Below are 16,274 nucleotides of genomic sequence, written 5' to 3' on the forward strand. Positions count from 1 at the left end.
AACCCCTTGGGATTACGTGGAGTTTTGCATGAATTGGGCATAAAATGTGCTCTGAACGTCATCTAAGTCACAACAATAGAAGAACACAGTCTGCTGAACATAATACTACACAAACATTAGATGTTGCCATGGTTTAATTGCACATAACATGTAAACATTCACAGTGCAGGGAGGAAAAAGTATGTGAACCTTTGGACTTAATAATTGGTTGACCCTCCTTTGGCAGCAATAACCTCAACCAAACATTTCCTGTAGTTGCAGATCAGACCTGCACAACGATCTGGAGTAATTTTGGACCACTCCTCTTCACAAAACTGTTTCAGTGTAGCAATATTCTATGGATGCCTGGTGTGAATCGCTCTCTTAAGGTCATGCCACAGCATTTCAATCGGGTTGAGGTCAGGACTCTGACTGGGCCACTCCAGAAGGCGTATTCTGTGCTGTTGCAGCCATTGTTTTGTTGAATTACTTGTATGCTTTGGGTCATTGTCCTGTTGCATCACCCATCCTCTGCGGAGCGTCAGTTGGCAGACAGATGGTCGTACATTTTCCTGCAAAATGTCTTGATAAACTCTGGAATTCATTTTCCCATCAATGACAACAATCCGTCCAGGCCCTGAGGCAGCAAAGCAGCCTCAAACCATGATGCTCCCTCCGCCATGTTTTACAGTGGGGATGAGGTTTTGATGTTGGTGTGCTTTGCCTTTTTTTCTCCACACATAGTGTTGTGTGTTCTTCCCAAACAACTCAATCTTGGTTTCATCTGTCCACAGTATATTTTGCCAGGAGTGCTGTGGAACATCCAGGTGCTCTTTTGCAAACTTCAAACGTGCTGCAATATTCTTTTTGGACAGCAATGGCTTCCTCCGTGGTGTCCTCCCATGTACTCCATTCTTGTTTAATGTTTTCCTTATTGTAGATGTGTCAACAAAAATGTTAGCATGTGCCAGAGATTTCTGTAGGTCTTTAGCTGACACTCTGGGATTCTTCTTTACCTCATGCAGCATTCTGCGCTGTGCTCTTGCAGTCATTTTTACAGGACGACCCTGCCTAGGGAGAGTAGCAACAGTGCTAAACTTTCTCCATTTGTAGACAGTCTGTCTTACCGTGGACACATGAACATCAAGGCTTTTGGAGATACTTTTGTAACCTTTTCCAGCTTCATGCAAGTCAACAATTCTTGATGGTAGGTCTTCTGAGAGCTCTTTTCTGCGAGGCATGGTTCACATCAGACAGTGCTTCTTGAAACCAGTAAACCCAAAACAGGTGTGTGTTTTTAAGGGCAGGACAGCTGTCAGCAACACATCCAATATCATCACACTGATTGAAGTCAAGGTTGGCTCACTCCTGGCTCCAATTAGCTCTGGGAGAAGTCATTAAGCTAGGGCCTTACATACTTTTTCCTCCCTGCACTGTGAATGTTTACATGTTATGTGCAATTAAACCACGGCAACATCCAATGTTTGTGTAGTATTATGTTCAGCAGACTGTGTTCTTCTATTGTTGTGACTTAGATGACGTTCAGAGCACATTTTATGCCCAATTCATGCAAAACTCCACGTAATCCCAATGGGTTCACATACTTTTTCTTGCAACTGTATATCCAAGCTTAGGATTGAAGGAACTGGTTTACCTGTTTGAAACATGCAATCCTAAAGCTGGACTTGCCAGAAAAGACTTTGGACATTAACAAAAATTCAAGGTAAGCAAGATTGGCCACTGCAGCTGGAGCTAGACGATTACTGCAATGCTTTAGGGACATGCAGATCAGCTCCAACTGCAATTAAGAAGATTGCCTACCTGGAAAGGCTACAGAAGGCCACAACACAGTGCCCTGTCAAATATAAATAGAACATTTATTTTACAAATATAAAAAACCCCTAAAATTGCTTAACATAACCCACTATGGCAGGCTGGTCCTCTGCAGGCCCCACCCCCATTCCCTCTTCTAATGTTTGTACTCTCCGGCACAGCCACCCTATGAGTCCTCGGATGGTTGGATGGTTGAACCCTGTAGAAAATGTTGAACAAAAATTATTAGCTGCAATAAAAAAAGGAGACACACTTGCTTCCAAAACAAACAGCATGCAATACTTGTCTAACTTTGTCCATTATCCTGAAAGCACTCTATGCTGTTGTCAACTCATAATTGGAGCACAGAGCTTACATTTCTTGCCTGGGAGGATTTCATGGGCCAGGGAGTGAGCTTGGAATCCTTAGGCCTAGATTAAAGTGTTTGCTCACTGACTACAAATATATCTGTGGGCAACAATGAAAAGGGCAATCTCATCAGTAAAGACAACAGATGACTTTGCCACACCTATCTCCTCCACAGAGTTCCCAAACACATCTATCCTAGATTTCTATTAGCTGCAGGGAGGGGAGGGGGTGGGGCCCTACACACATTATCCACAGCCAGGGCACAGAGCTGAGCAAACTCTGTGAGCCTATTGGAGGCTAGTGGCCCAACTCCCTCCACACAGGTCCAGAGATTCCTATAGAGCTGGCAGTGTGATTAACCAGGTGTGTCCTTGAAGGGAGGCAGTCCATCTCCCAGGAAGCTGGATGTGTCAGCTGCATCTATTTGTAGTGATTCTTTAAGATGGTGGAGAGACCAGAGTGGAACAAACACTAGTTACTTGGGAAGCAGGTTTTGGATCACTGGAGTGTCAGGTTAGTGCTTAACTATTGTGTCATATTCTTTGATTATTGCCCTTTCTTAATTAGAAAAACACTTTAATGTATGCCTATGTAGAACAACTCAGCTGTCATGTCTAAGTGTGAAGATTAAGCCCCTATCTGCCTGATGTGTTGTTTAGTGTGAATGTTTTATTTCTTTGGGGGGGGGGGGGCATCCTAAACACAGGATGAGGCCAACCAATTTAGACAAGGGGGAGCTAAAGCCTTCTACATACGTTACATGTGCATATGTGTGAACAGTTTAGAAACTGACCTTCTGGGATGTCGGCCTCTGCATCCAGAGGGGGCTGTAGCTTCCCCATAGCAGGTGGGTCATCCGGAAGTACAACTACATGAAGAGTAACAAAAAAAAGACAAGTAAAGATGCGAGTCCTGAAATTTGACAAACACATGGATGTTAAACAGTCACATAGTACAGGCCCAAGGTAGTAAACCCTAGCCATAACCAACATAGCAAAGTCCTCTTTCAGTTTGGGTTACTAAACTAGATGACCAGAACCAGAAGAGCTTAAGGCCAAATTCATTTGGCCACTTGTTGGCACCCACACTCCAGCAAGCTGCTCATATCCTACAATGCTAACAAACTCTCTGGCTGTCCATTGACGATGTTTTAGATCACCTTAAGATGTAACCCAATTGTCACAGCTGACAGCCATGATAAGGAACAGTCTTCCTTGCCAGTGGCGTGGTGCCAGCATTCCAATGTTGGAGAGGCTTGCTCTTGACAAGAGGAATTGACTCACACACATCAGCTTAGCTACGCTTACACTACAGTAATAGTGGAAACACTCATTGGTCAGCCCTTGCAGCCATTCCCACTTTCCTTTCTGGGGTCTACAATAGAGTGACTTCAGTCATCCCAAAGCAAAGGTCACAGGTCGGCAGCAGATCTGAGGCTTCACAGGAAGATGTCACAAGGTCTAAGTCTTTGACAGTCTAGCTGTAAAAGGGCTCAGTCCATACAATATTCCCCTCCCCTACGCAAAAACACAAATGCTCCCTCGAGTGTTAACACATGCACACTGCAAGGTGGCATTTGTAGCTTGGAGCAGATCGGGAATCACAAAAAAAAATAAGTCTGGTGCCAGGCTTACCACCCTTTACCCAACACACCTCATGTGACACCCCCACACATAGACACTGTCCAAAAGCAAATATTGTAAAGTTGATCACATTCACACAAATGGGACATACCTGGGCCCTGGGGCTTAGGGGAACTGGAGGAGACTTGACCCTCCTCCAAAGACTCCTCCTCCATCCATTGCCTCCTGGGGGCTCTGGAGTGCAGCCACTCCCTTTCTGAGTGCCAGGTAACTTGAAAAAAACACAAGCATAAAAGCTCCACATGTCAGTATAATTCGAGCCTTTGTAATCTTAAGAGTTTACTACAAACACACACAATGTTGAAACCAAGCCTTACATTCTCTCAGACTTGAAGCACAAGGTGCAGACTAACTCCAGATAAATTTGGATAGTGTATGACCCTAGGGAGCCATGGAATTCAAAGAAAGTCGAACGTGAAATTCTGGCTCATGAACATCCAAATAGAAGAGTGTGCGCTCATGAAAATGAACAAAGTCCAATCTTTATGTCAGATATTGTAAGGGGTTGTGGTGTTAACAGCCACTGTACCCTTAGCTGTAACCTTTTCAAAGGTCGACACAAGGGAAAGGCCTTAACCATTGGATATTCAAAGATACACAACTCGGAACACTTCGCAAACACTAATAGCTGAGAAGCTCCTCAGAGATAGGCTCTCCCACCCCACTGCTAGTGTATTTTGGGGGCACATATCCTGTGTTGGATGGTCATTGGAAATTTAGTCAAAAGGCCAAAGTTTCTTGCCTTCATGCATTCGCAGCATGAAGGCCCCACTGCTTGGCATCCTCCTCAGGCCCCAAAAATACTGACCTGCTGCCAATTATCATCCCATGCTGTGCTAGAGAGCAGAACTTGGTCTCAGAAAGGTATGGATGTGTACAGGCCTACACTGCTTGGCCACTACACTAAGATTTACATTGGAAGCTGTATTCCCAAAACTGCTTGACTATGTGTGATAAGGAAGCAAGCAATATTACTTAAAGTATTACTAAACCCACAACAGCCAAAGCAGTGTAAATATGCAGTAAAGCATCCTTGTTATACTCGCTGTGTAACCTAAGGGGTTAATACTCTGTCTTGTGTAAAAAGGCTGTTTGATCCTGTCTTCTCTGCCCCTCCTCTTGTTGAAATGACCAACTGATACAGACTGAATCCTTAATCACATGCACATGCTCAGTTTGCTGTGCATTGCTATACTTTTCGGGTGTTGGTTTGGGGAGGGTGCATGTGATCAGCACAGGGCCAATCAGCACTGAGAGAGCCAGAATATTCACATCCTCCTACAGCAGAAAGAAAAATACTCAAACAAAGTTTAAACAGAGCTCTGCTGAAGTCACAAGACTGCTCTAACTGCTGCTGATGAAAGGTATTTAGCTGTTTTTATGGCCTTTAATACTTGCATTGCCATGTTCTGTTTACTGCGGGAGACCAGACAGAGTGAATTCTGGGTCCAGGGAGAGCAGATATAGTCAATGCTGGGTCTGCGTAGACCAGATAGAGTATATGCGGGCTTTGGGGTTTAGTTACACTTTAAGCCTGACATACATAGATTAAAAGGGAAGTCCAGCCAAAGATTTTTAGACTGTACCTCTCCTGTGGATTACAGAAGTGTAGTTCATTTGGCACTCCTGCAACACATTTTCAGGGGACAGCTGCATTAAGTCCACTGAAGTCACACAGCATGGCCAGACTGGATCAAGATCCCGACTTTCAAGTCATGATATACTGCAGACTCTGGAGCAGCAACTGGATCAGCCTAGCCACGAATAACAAAGAGTTTTAGCCTGCCAGTGCCTCCCCCTCCACAGCCTAGTAAGTGCTGGGGGGGGGGGGGTTGAGCTGACAGCAAACATGTGATTGCAGATGTCACAGTGTGCCTGCTCTCCCAGAACCCCCCACCCCCCTCCTGGTGCCTGTGTCCCCTCACCCACCCCCTTCTCATCCTGTAGCAGCCTTTGAAGTTGGGCTGCACAGGATGAGAAGTGTCACTTCTCCCCCCTTGACGCTTGTCACTTCCTCCCATCCTGCACAGCCTGATGGGAGGAAGATGACCCCCTGCGGCCGGAGTCACACCTCTCCTGGCCATACAGCCAGGAGAGGGATAGCCTCCCACCAGGGGATTCCGGAGCAGGGCCGCCGTCCCGTGCCTGCACCCGCCGGAGACAAAGAGAGCGCGGCCCATGTCAAGGGGGTGTGCCTCATTGCCCAGGCAACGCAGTGCTGGGCCGGACGTTGCCAGGGCAACCGGGAGCCGACGCAAGATTCTCCTGGGTGTTTCGTCTGCTGCGAAGTTGCTGGGAGGTCTGCGCAGAGGCAAGGATTATTAGATGCTGAACACTGCTAATACTCGGGGCTCAGGAGGAGTACTCGCTGCTACACTGCCTAATACTGTGAGGCCAGCATTGCACGTGTTGCAGTGTGCTGTAGACGTGGACCTTCTGCTGTGTGCTGATAAGTGTCACCCCCTGTTGTAGGCCGCTGTGAGCCAGGAAAACCCCTGCTGGAACTGTGAGTGTTTGTGCCCCTGTTTTCCCCCCTGTATGGATGGGCCATTAACTCTCCCTCCTTTCCCTCCCCTGCCTGGATTACAATTTAACAGAGACTCTAAGTTTGCCCTTCCTGGGGCCGGATTACAGTTTTTTTGGGAGCCATCCCTGCTCTTCCCCTGCCCCGGGAACTTGGACGCTACCTTCAGACCCAAATTGAGTGACTGTCCTAATTCAAGAAAGCTTTGTGTGTTTATCATCTTCTCTGTGTGTTTGGTCCTGCCTACGCTCTGTCACAGCAGAGTTACCACCCTTACAACCTAAGGGGGTCAGATGAAGTATTGGACCAATGCTTCAAACACCTAAGTAAGTTGCAGTAGTGGAAACAAAAACAAGGCCGACTTAGGTAAGAAACTACAGTCCGGCCAATATTAATCAGTCAAATTAGCCTACAGCTATGGTCAGCATGATTGTACAGAAGGAAAATCACCAAACACATTGAAGGTACTTACAGTGGACCTGAGGGGGAGAGCACTCATCCCTCTCCTCTTCCTGCAGCTCACCCTCTTCCAATATGGCTGGAGCTACACAATCAAAAAGAAAGAACAAAACCAACACATTGCAATCATCAAATTAACATAATGCACACAGAGAACAGGCAAGCACATCCAAGGCACTTACAGTGAGCTGGAGGTGAGGGGGCCTCCTGGTGTGATGGAAATCCAGGAGGTGGCTGGTGGGCCTCCTCCTCTGGAGAAAACCTTGCGTGAACTACACAAACAACAAGAAAGGACAACAATAACTCCTTTGAGAGAGCCAAGGACAACAAGGAACACAGAGAACAGACAAGCACATTCAATGAACTCACAGTCTGCCTCAGAAGAGGTGCCCTCCTCCTCCTCTTCCTCTTCCAACATGGCTGGTGCTACATAAACAACAAGATAGAACAGAACACATTGCAGACATCAAAGTTACATAATGCACACAGAGAATAGGCAAGCACATCCAAGGCACTTACAGTGAGTTGGAGGTGAGGGGGTCTCCGGCAGAACAGGTGACCGTGGAGACAGGGGTGCCGCCTCCTCCTCCTCCACTGGAGGCAACCTTTCTGGTACTACACAAACAAGAAAGAACAACAACAACCCCTTTGAGAGAGCCAAGGACAATAAGGAACACAGAACAGACAAGCACATCCAAGGCACTTACAGTGAGCTGGAGGTGAGGGGGTCTCCAGCCGAATTGATGACCATGGTAGAGACAGGCGTGCCGCCGTCTCCTCCTCCTCCTCCACTGGAGGCAACCTAGCTGGTACTACACAAACAAGAAAGAACAACAAAAACCCCTTTGAGAGAGCCAAGGACAACAAAAAACACAGAGAACAGACAAGCACATTCAATGCACTTACAGTGAGCCTGAGAGGATGTGCCCTCCTCCTCCTCATCCTCCTCGTCCCCCTCTTCCAACATAGCTGGTGCTACATAAACAACAAGATAGAATACAACAAACACATTGCAGACATCAAAGTTACATAATGCACACAGAGAACAGCCAATCACATTCAAGGCACTTACGGTGGCCCTCCTCTTCACTCTCTTGTTCTACAAAAAGAATAACACAGAATTGTAACATTACCAACCTAAAAACATGGCAGAAGTTTACTAATTTCTCACAAACATGTGTGCCAAAGCTAAGGCCACAGGGCTGAATGACAACTGTCCATTTCCTGGTGTCAGGCCACACATACAGGCACAATCGCGTTCGTGCCCCTAATTTGTTGTGTTTTGACTTTGGATGTACATCCACTGTCTGACTGCATCCTTTTCCACAATTTTGTCCACCAGAATACAGCAGATAGCAAGTCATGGTAGGAGGATGATTTGTTAAGCTTGTTGATCATGTATTTGCTATGCAATGACATAATCACAATGTCACTTTAGATATTAGGAACTCTTGGAAGTCCTAATAGGATTGGACTACACTTATCGCATGGTATTTGGACCAATCACAGCACCCTGGTCAATATGATTGGCTGTAGACTATATATACCAGATCACCAAAAAGGCCACATGGTAGTAATGTAAGCAGGTCAGGACAATGTTATACATTTCCATTACAATGATTCTCAGTGTAAGGACAAGCCAAGATTATGAAATTCCCCCATCCCCAAAACTAAGCAAAAATCCCACCAGATGTCCCCTCTCTATAATACTGTATTCATTTGTTAATGTGTTAATAATAACGTACTATGCATTGTAGAATATTTCTCATGTTCTGTCATCTTATGGGGCCTCACCAAATGAGATTGGCTGTACATCATGGAGTTGCATTTTAGTCCAAAATATTCCATAATTTGTATACGCAACTTTCAAACAGCATACATAACATACACATATTGTAATTTAATGGGTCAAAAGAAGTCCAATTCTGTCAAGTGTAAAAACAAAATGTTATGACTGCGATTTTGATGGGATATGTTTGTGAACATCTAAGCCATAATGTTTTTAGGCAAAAATCTTGCATCACAAACAAACAGCCATTGGGGATCAAACGACACCAAACACAGCTCTATTAGTGATTAACAAATGGTTCTAATCACGTCCCCCCCTCCAGCCTGTTGTCCCTACCTCCCCCCTGGCTCTCCTTTCATTATTCCCCCTCCCTTACCCTTGGATATTCCTAGGGTCCTGCACAAGCCTACATCAAAGGCTGTTCAGGATGTGAGGAAACACCCCCTGTGGTGCGGGTAGCACCTCTCCTCAGCAAAGTTGCCAAGGAGTCGGCCACCCCACTGGGCCCACATGGCACAGGCCACCGGGTTGTCCCTGCGTGCCCTCCCAGTGGGCACAGCGCAGGCACGAGACTTCCCGCGCTCTGTGGCCGCCGGGGACAAAGGCCATGCTCCCTGAGCACGGCCCGAGTGAGCAGGGTGTGCCTTGTTGCCCCGGCAACCCGACGCTGGTCCGGCCGTTGCTAGGGCAACCGGGAAGCATCCTGCTCTGGCTTAAGAAGACCGGAGAAGGACCGAGTCCACTGTTGGTCCCCTGTACGTCGCCATGCACAGCTGTTGGGAGGTCTGAGCTGAGGCTAGACCTCCCCAGCTCGAAGAACCCGCTGAGTACTCTGCTGATACCTGGGGGGCTAGAGGTGCTTGCTATCCACTGTGTGCGAGGGTACTCCTGCCTGCTACCTTCTGTGTGCCCGAGGATACTCCTGCCTAAACCGTGAGTGCCCCAATCCTCCTGTCTGAACTACCCCCCCCCCCCCCCCAGATCCCCCGATTTTCCCTGCCTGGACTGTCCCGTGGAACTCTCATACATTTTTTGCCTGGATTGCCCCATTGAACCTCCCTATTACTTTTGCCGGAGCTGCCTGCTTGGATTAATACTTGCTTGGGCCATCGCTACACAAATTGCCCTATCATGGGCTGAATTACAATTGTTTTGAGCTACTCCCCTCTCCTCCCCCTTTTTGGGTACCCGGATGCTAAATTCCTACCTTGATTGAGTGCTTTCCATATAACAATAAAGCTTGGTGTGTTTAGCATCCTCCGTGTGTGTTCTGTCCTGCCTACGCTTCCGTCACAGTTATCATGTCATTTACAAGCAATGTGTGTGGCATTAATGTACAATTGACAGTCACTGGAGATCAGTGTGGAGATGCCAACAATGGCAAGATCATGAGGTCCAAGCTTCCAGAGCTTGTGCTTACCTTCAACAATGCGGAGTCTGCGCAGGGGATGTGTCAGGGAGCGAGGAGCCAGACACACAAGGAGGTGCAATTAAAGGTAGGTTTATTAATATAAAAATAAGACAAGAGTCTATGCAAGTCCAACAGCGGAAATCGTAGCCAAAGCCGGGGTCAAGAGCCAGGAAGAATCATCGCCAGAGCCGGGATCAGGAGCCAGGAAGAATGGACGCCAGAGCCGGGGTCAGAAGCCAGGAGGAGTCTTAGCCAAAGCCGAGTCGGTATCCAGGAAAGCAATGAGTAGCTAAACAGGAGCTTGCTGTTGTGCAACAGACAGGACACGAATGCAATGGACAGCTACAAACAGCAGACTTATATGTGATAAGCCGCCACCTCCTAGGGGAGGAGCCGCAGAGGGCTGAAAGCATAAAGGATCCCACAATGCTTTGCAGACACCTAAGATGGATGCCAGCATATGGAGCAGCACAAGGTCTGTGGAAAGGTAGGACCTTGACAGTACCTCCTCCTCAAGGGCCCCTCCCCCTCCGCGGCTCAACATAAGGCTTCTTTGGAAAGCGGGTGTGAAAAGCGCGGAGGAGGACAGGAGCATGAACATCCGTGGAAGGAACCCAGGAACGCTCCTCGGGACCATAACGGGACCAGGAACTGCACCCGACCGCGGACCAACCGAGAGTCAAGGATGCGGCTCACCTCATACTCCTCATGACCGTCGACCCGGATAGGACGAGGCTGAGGCGGAGAGGCAGTAAAGCGATTACAGACCAGAGGCTTCAACAGGGATACGTGGAAGACATTGGAGATATGCATCCCAGGAGGAAGAGCAAGGGCATAGGCAACTGGGTTCACCCTGCGGAGGATGCGGAAAGGACCAACAAAACGGGGAGCCAGTTTCGGAGCGGGCACCCGAAGATTGAGGTTACGAGTGGACAACCACACCCGATCTCCAACCTGGCATGAAGGAGCGGGCAACCGTCTACGATCAGCCTGGAGCTTCTGGCGCTGAGCTGAGTCCTTCAAGGACCTCTGGATCTGCCCCCATGAGGAACACAGGGCAGCAAGATGGTTATCCACAGCCGGAATGTCCTGTGGCGAGAACAACTCAGGCAATACAGCGGGTTGGAACCCATAGTTGGCCATGAAGGGAGACATCCCGGAGGAGTTGACAGCCGAGTTCCTCGCAAACTCTGCCCATGGCAGGAGATCAACCCAATTGTGTTGATGGTCTGAGATGTAGCAGCAAAGGAATTGTTCCAGGGCCTGGTTGGAATGCTCCGCAACCCCATTGGACTGCGGGTGGTAGGCTGAAGAGAAGGAGAGCTTGATACCCAACTGAGAGCAGAAGGCGCGCCAGAACCTGGACTAAAACTGGCTCCCACGGTCCGAGACAATCACCTTAGGCAACCCATGCAAGCGAAAGATCTCCCTGGTGAAAACCGTAGCCAGTTCTTGAGCAGTCGGCAATTTCTTGAACGGAACACAATGGCACATCTTGGAGAAATGATCAATGACCATAAGAATGACCGTATGGCCTTGAGACACAGGGAGGTCTACAATAAAATCCATGCCCAGGTGTGACCAGGGACGCTCCCCATTGGGAATGGGTTGCAGAAGGTCCAATGGAAGATGCCGAGAATATTTATTCTGGGCACAGACAGAACAGGACAACTGGTTCCTCCCTGGATGACCGGCGGTCTTGGAATTATGGTAGGTACGCAGCAAGCGGATGCGCAATCCCTCAGGTACGAAACATCTACCAGCCGGTCTCTCAGAGGGAGCATCAGTTTGAGCTGCCAAAATCTGCTCCCCAAGGGGAGAAGTCAGGCTGGTACGAATGGCAGCCAGGATCTGATCCAGAGGTATGACCGAGGTCGGCTCGGAGTCCTCCCTGGACAGCTCAGAGTATTGCCGCGACAAGGCATCAGCCCTGACATTCTTAGAGCCAGGCAAATAGGAGACCACATAGTTAAAACGCGACAAGAACAGAGCCCATCTGGCCTGACGGGGCGTCAACCTCTTAGCTTCCGAGAGATACGTCAGGTTCTTGTGGTCAGTGAGAATGAGAACCGGAACCGCAGAACCCTCGAGCAGGTGCCTCTATTCCTTGAGAGCCTGAATAATGGCCAACAACTCCCTGTCTCCAATCTGGTAGTTGCATTCAGCAGAGGAAAGCTTCCTGGATTAGAACCCACAGGGAAGTAGGGGTCCACCGGGCGACTGACGCTGAGAGAGGAGGGCGCCTACTCTCGTCTCAGATGCATCAACCTCGAGGCAACCCAGGATTGGGATGAGACAGTATCGGAGCCGAAGCAAAGGCGGATTTCAGAGCTTCGAAAGCTAAGATGGCCTTGGATGACCACTCGTGGGGATTACTGCCCTTCTTGGTCAGATCTGAGAGAGGCTTGGCCAGTGTGGAGAAGTTCCTGATAAACTTCCGATAATAGTTGGCGAATCCCAAAAAGAGCTAAATGGACTGAAGACCACTGGGACGAGGCCACTGCAGAACCGCCGAAACCTTCTGAGGGTCCATGGAAAATCCCACAGTGGAAAATGATGTAGCCCAAAAAGGCAACCTGGGATCGGTGAAATTCCCACTTCTCAAGCTTACAGAAAAGCTCGTTCTCACATAATCGTTGCAGCACTCGCTTAACATCCTGGATATGAGACTCCATGGACACAGAGTAAACCAGGATGTCGTCCAAGTAAACCACCACGCACTGCTGCAACAAGTCACAAAAGACATCATTAATGAACTCCTGAAAGACCGCGGGCGCGTTACACAACCTGAAGGGCATAACCAGGGATTCGTAGTGACCGGTTCTGGTGTTCAGCGCGGTCTTCCATTCGTCGCCCTCCTTGATCCATACGAGGTTGTACGCAGCCCTAAGGTCGAGTTTAGTAAAGACCGTTGCTCCCTTGAGGTGGTTGAACAACTTGGTTATCAACGGAATTGGGTAATCATTCTTAATCGTGATTCGATTGAGACCCCTAAAATCAATGCAAGGCCTCAATTCACCGCCCTTCTTTTTCACGAAGAAAAAGCCAGCTCCTGCTGGAGAAGTAGACTTGCGAATGTGCCCCGGGAAAGCGCATCCGCAATGTATTCCTCCATTCCTCTCCGCAACCGAAAGAGGATACACCCTGCCACGCGGAGGAGTGGCACCGGGTTGTAAGGTTGTGCCACAATCGTATGGACGATGAGGAGGCAGAGCACAGGCGCGCACCTTGTCAAACACGTCCAGGTACTCCCCATAGTCAGTGGGCAACACAGAGTCCGAGGAGGCACACAACACCTTAACAGGTCCACTGATGCAACCGGCCCCACACTGTGGAGACCACGAGAGAATCTCGGCCGACCGCCAATCAAAGGTCGGATTGTGCTTCTGAAGCCAGGGATATCCCAAAACCGCGGAGTAGTGCGGAAAGAAATTACCTGGAAACAGGCCAACTCCCTGTGAACAGCCCCAATAGCTACTTCCAGCAGCAGGGTCTCGTGGGTAACCTGCGGCGGTTGCAGGGGCCTGCCATCTATCGTCTCGAGGACCAATGGAGTAACTCGAGCCTGCAGAGGAATGGAGTACTGGGCAGCAAACGAACTGTCTATAAACAACCCGCCAGCACCAGAGTCTACCAACGCCTGGGCCATCACCGAGCCTTCCGCCCAAGAGAGGACAACGGTGATTAGCGGCTTATCTTTGCAGGAAACGAGGAAACTCCACCCAAGATCTTCCCCCGACAGGATCTCAGGTGCGAGCGTCTCCCGGACAGGACTGCCGAAAATGCCCACAGAGACCACAGTACAGGCAGCGACCCTCCCGACGCCGAGAGGCCCGCTCCCCCTCAGAAAGGCAAGCAAACCCCAGCTGCATGGGCTCACCGCCAGACAAACCAACCCCAGGAGGCGTGGAAGGAGTGGAAGGAATGGGTGGGACAGAAAACGTAGGCGCCAATCTGTTAGGAGGCCTCCGCAGACGCTCCTTAAGTGAAGGCCTCTCCCTGAGCCTGATGTCAATCAGGATTAGGAAGGAAATGAGTGCTTCAAGCTCCACAGGCAGATCTTTGGCTGCAATCTCGTTCTTCAATGCATCTGAGAGACCATGAGAGAAAGCAGCCACCAGAGCCTCATTGTTCCAACCCACCTCTGCCGCCAGGGTACGAAACTCTATGGCGTACTCGGCAACAGTTCGTGAACCCTGATGTATGGACATGAGCAGCTTAGCAGCAGAGCGAGCAGGCACATCAAATACCGTACGGAATAAGGCAACAAAACCGGCAAACTTGTGAATCACAGGGTTATTGTTCTCCCATAAGGGATTTGCCCAGGCCAAGGCCTTGTCCGAGAGCAGCAAGATTAGGAAGCCCATCTTTGACCTCTCAGTAGGAAAAGCGTAGGGTATCAATTCAAAATATATGCCCACTTGGTTAAGGAAACCCCGACACTGACTCGGTTCACCCCCAAAGCGCTGTGGAAGGGGGGCTGAACCAGTCATACCTCTGGGCACCGCAGGTGCGGCAGCAGATGCGGAGGTAGGAGCAACAACGGGAGAGACCACAGGAGTGTCAACCGGCCTAATAGCACCAGGAGCAAGGTGCGCTGTGCGTGCAAGCAGCGTCTGCAACGCCTGAGGGAACTGAGCCAACAAAAGATCCTGCTGATCAAGTCTGGCAACCAACATAGGGAGGGGGCGCGTACCTGCACCATCAGGATTCATGGCATTCGTGTAGTGTCAGGGAGCGAGGAGCCAGACACAGAAGGAGGTGCAATTAAAGGGTAGGTTTATTAATATAAAAATAAGACAAGAGTCTATGCAAGTCCAACAATGGAAATCATTGCCAAAGCCGGGGTCAAGAGCCAGGAAGAATCGTCGCCAGAGCCGGGATCAGGAGCCTGGGAGAATCGTCGCCAGAGCCGGGATCAGGAGCCAGGAAGAATGGTCGCCAGAGCCGGGATCAGGAGCCAGGAAGAATGGATGCCAGAGCCGGGATCAGGAGCCAGGAGGAGTCTTAGCCAAAGCCGAGTTGGTATCCAGGTAAGCAATGAGCAGCTAAACAGGAGCTTGCTGTTGTGCAACAGACAGGACACGAATGCAATGGACAGCCACAAACAGCAGACTTATATGTGATAAGCCGCCACCTCCTGGGGGAGGAGCCTCAGAGGGCTGAAAGCATAAAGGATCCCACAATGCTTTGCAGACACCTAAGATGGATGCCAGCACATTGAGCAGCAAAATGTCTGAGGAAAGGTAGGACCTGGACAGGATGCCCCGCCTGTGGCCAGCAAAAGACGACGGTGGCTATCTTCCTGTGTGGCTTTTTTGTGGCTGATGGGTGCCGCCTGGCACCCATCAGCTGTGGCTAGAACAAGTCAACAAAGACAACATTATTGCCAAACAAATTCAGAATGAATGTAGCAAAACATCGTTCACAATACAAAAAATGAAAGTAAAGTTTTTAATAACAACTTGACTTACCAGAGATTCGATGGGCAACTTTTTTTAAAAAATCTGGGTTGCGCCGCTTCACATTGCTCCACCTGTGCTGTATTTGTAGCATAGTGGAGCGATGGTGGAATCTCTGTCACAGCCGAAGTTTGATGTGGCGCAGGATGGTCTGCTTGGCAAAATTGGACCAGCCACCGTCATACTTGCGTAACAGTAGGATCTGTGGATGACAAAAAAAGGTCAAGAATTTAAATGTGAGAGGTTTGTGTAATCAAACATACAAAATATCCCACACAAAGCAGGGGATAATTGTCCCAAAAGGCAAGCTAAAACATGAGCTATATCTACATACTGTATGTGTGTGTGTATACACATACATACAGTATTATTGTATTGTATTGTTATTTTCAGTGCATTCTCACCTGAGCAATGCATAATTGTTGGCAGAATTGCACACGTTGCTGCACTTCTAAATTGTGCTCAAATGGTCTTTAAATACGCGTTGTGCTTTTGGGTGCCATTCATTGTTAATGGCACCCCAAGTGCTGTTAGCAAACATGCATTTTGCTGCACATTTTAGCATTTAACAAATATGCTAGGCACGCACCTAAATGAGCATTGAAAAAAGACACAACACTCCATGGGCACAAAAGTTAAATTTTTGCTTTGTTGGACATTTTAATGCTCATTGTGGTGTATTTTGTAATCAACATTTTTGGTGCTTTTTTGGTCATCAGATATGTTTTGTAAAATGTTGTTTGAAATTTGGATGTGCATGTTTGTCTTGTTTGAGCCTGTATTTTGGATTATTTTGTAACAGTATTTTTGTGTGTTTTCTGGCAAC

At 48.6% G+C, this 16,274-nt stretch overlaps 1 protein-coding gene across 1 annotated transcript; it reads right to left on the reverse strand.

Annotated features, from left to right (window-relative positions):
- Positions 1 to 1,785: 1,785 nt before the first annotated feature.
- Positions 1,786 to 15,645, reverse strand: LOC149437667 (uncharacterized). The gene is made up of 11 exons (XM_089660785.1): positions 15,461 to 15,645; positions 7,859 to 7,885; positions 7,693 to 7,761; positions 7,494 to 7,598; positions 7,306 to 7,401; positions 7,156 to 7,212; positions 6,969 to 7,058; positions 6,800 to 6,871; positions 3,895 to 4,014; positions 2,954 to 3,028; positions 1,786 to 2,011 (listed from the first exon to the last, which is right to left on the reverse strand). Exons 1-11 carry the CDS (start codon positions 15,540 to 15,542, stop codon positions 1,881 to 1,883), a joined length of 924 nt encoding a protein of 307 aa, XP_089516911.1. The 5' UTR covers positions 15,543 to 15,645; the 3' UTR covers positions 1,786 to 1,880.
- Between the last annotated feature and the right edge of the window lie 629 nt (positions 15,646 to 16,274).

The sequence above is a fragment of the Staurois parvus genome, unplaced genomic scaffold (genome assembly GCF_062004578.1).
Source record: "Staurois parvus isolate SC_StPar_1 unplaced genomic scaffold, SC_StPar_1.0 ptg001272l, whole genome shotgun sequence".
Classification (NCBI taxonomy): domain Eukaryota; kingdom Metazoa; phylum Chordata; class Amphibia; order Anura; family Ranidae; genus Staurois; species Staurois parvus.

Excerpts from the sequence above, each read along its gene's own strand:
- LOC149437667 (XM_089660785.1), bottom strand. The coding sequence starts at position 15,542 with ATGCTACAAATACAGCACAGGTGGAGCAATGTGAAGCGGCGCAACCCA. Across the intron at positions 7,599-7,692 it reads CACATCCTCTCAGGCTCACT|TACCAGCTAGGTTGCCTCCA; the intron begins GTAAGTGCATTG and ends TTGTTTGTGTAG. Across the intron at positions 4,015-6,799 it reads CTCTCCCCCTCAGGTCCACT|TTACCTGGCACTCAGAAAGG; the intron begins GTAAGTACCTTC and ends GTTTTTTTCAAG.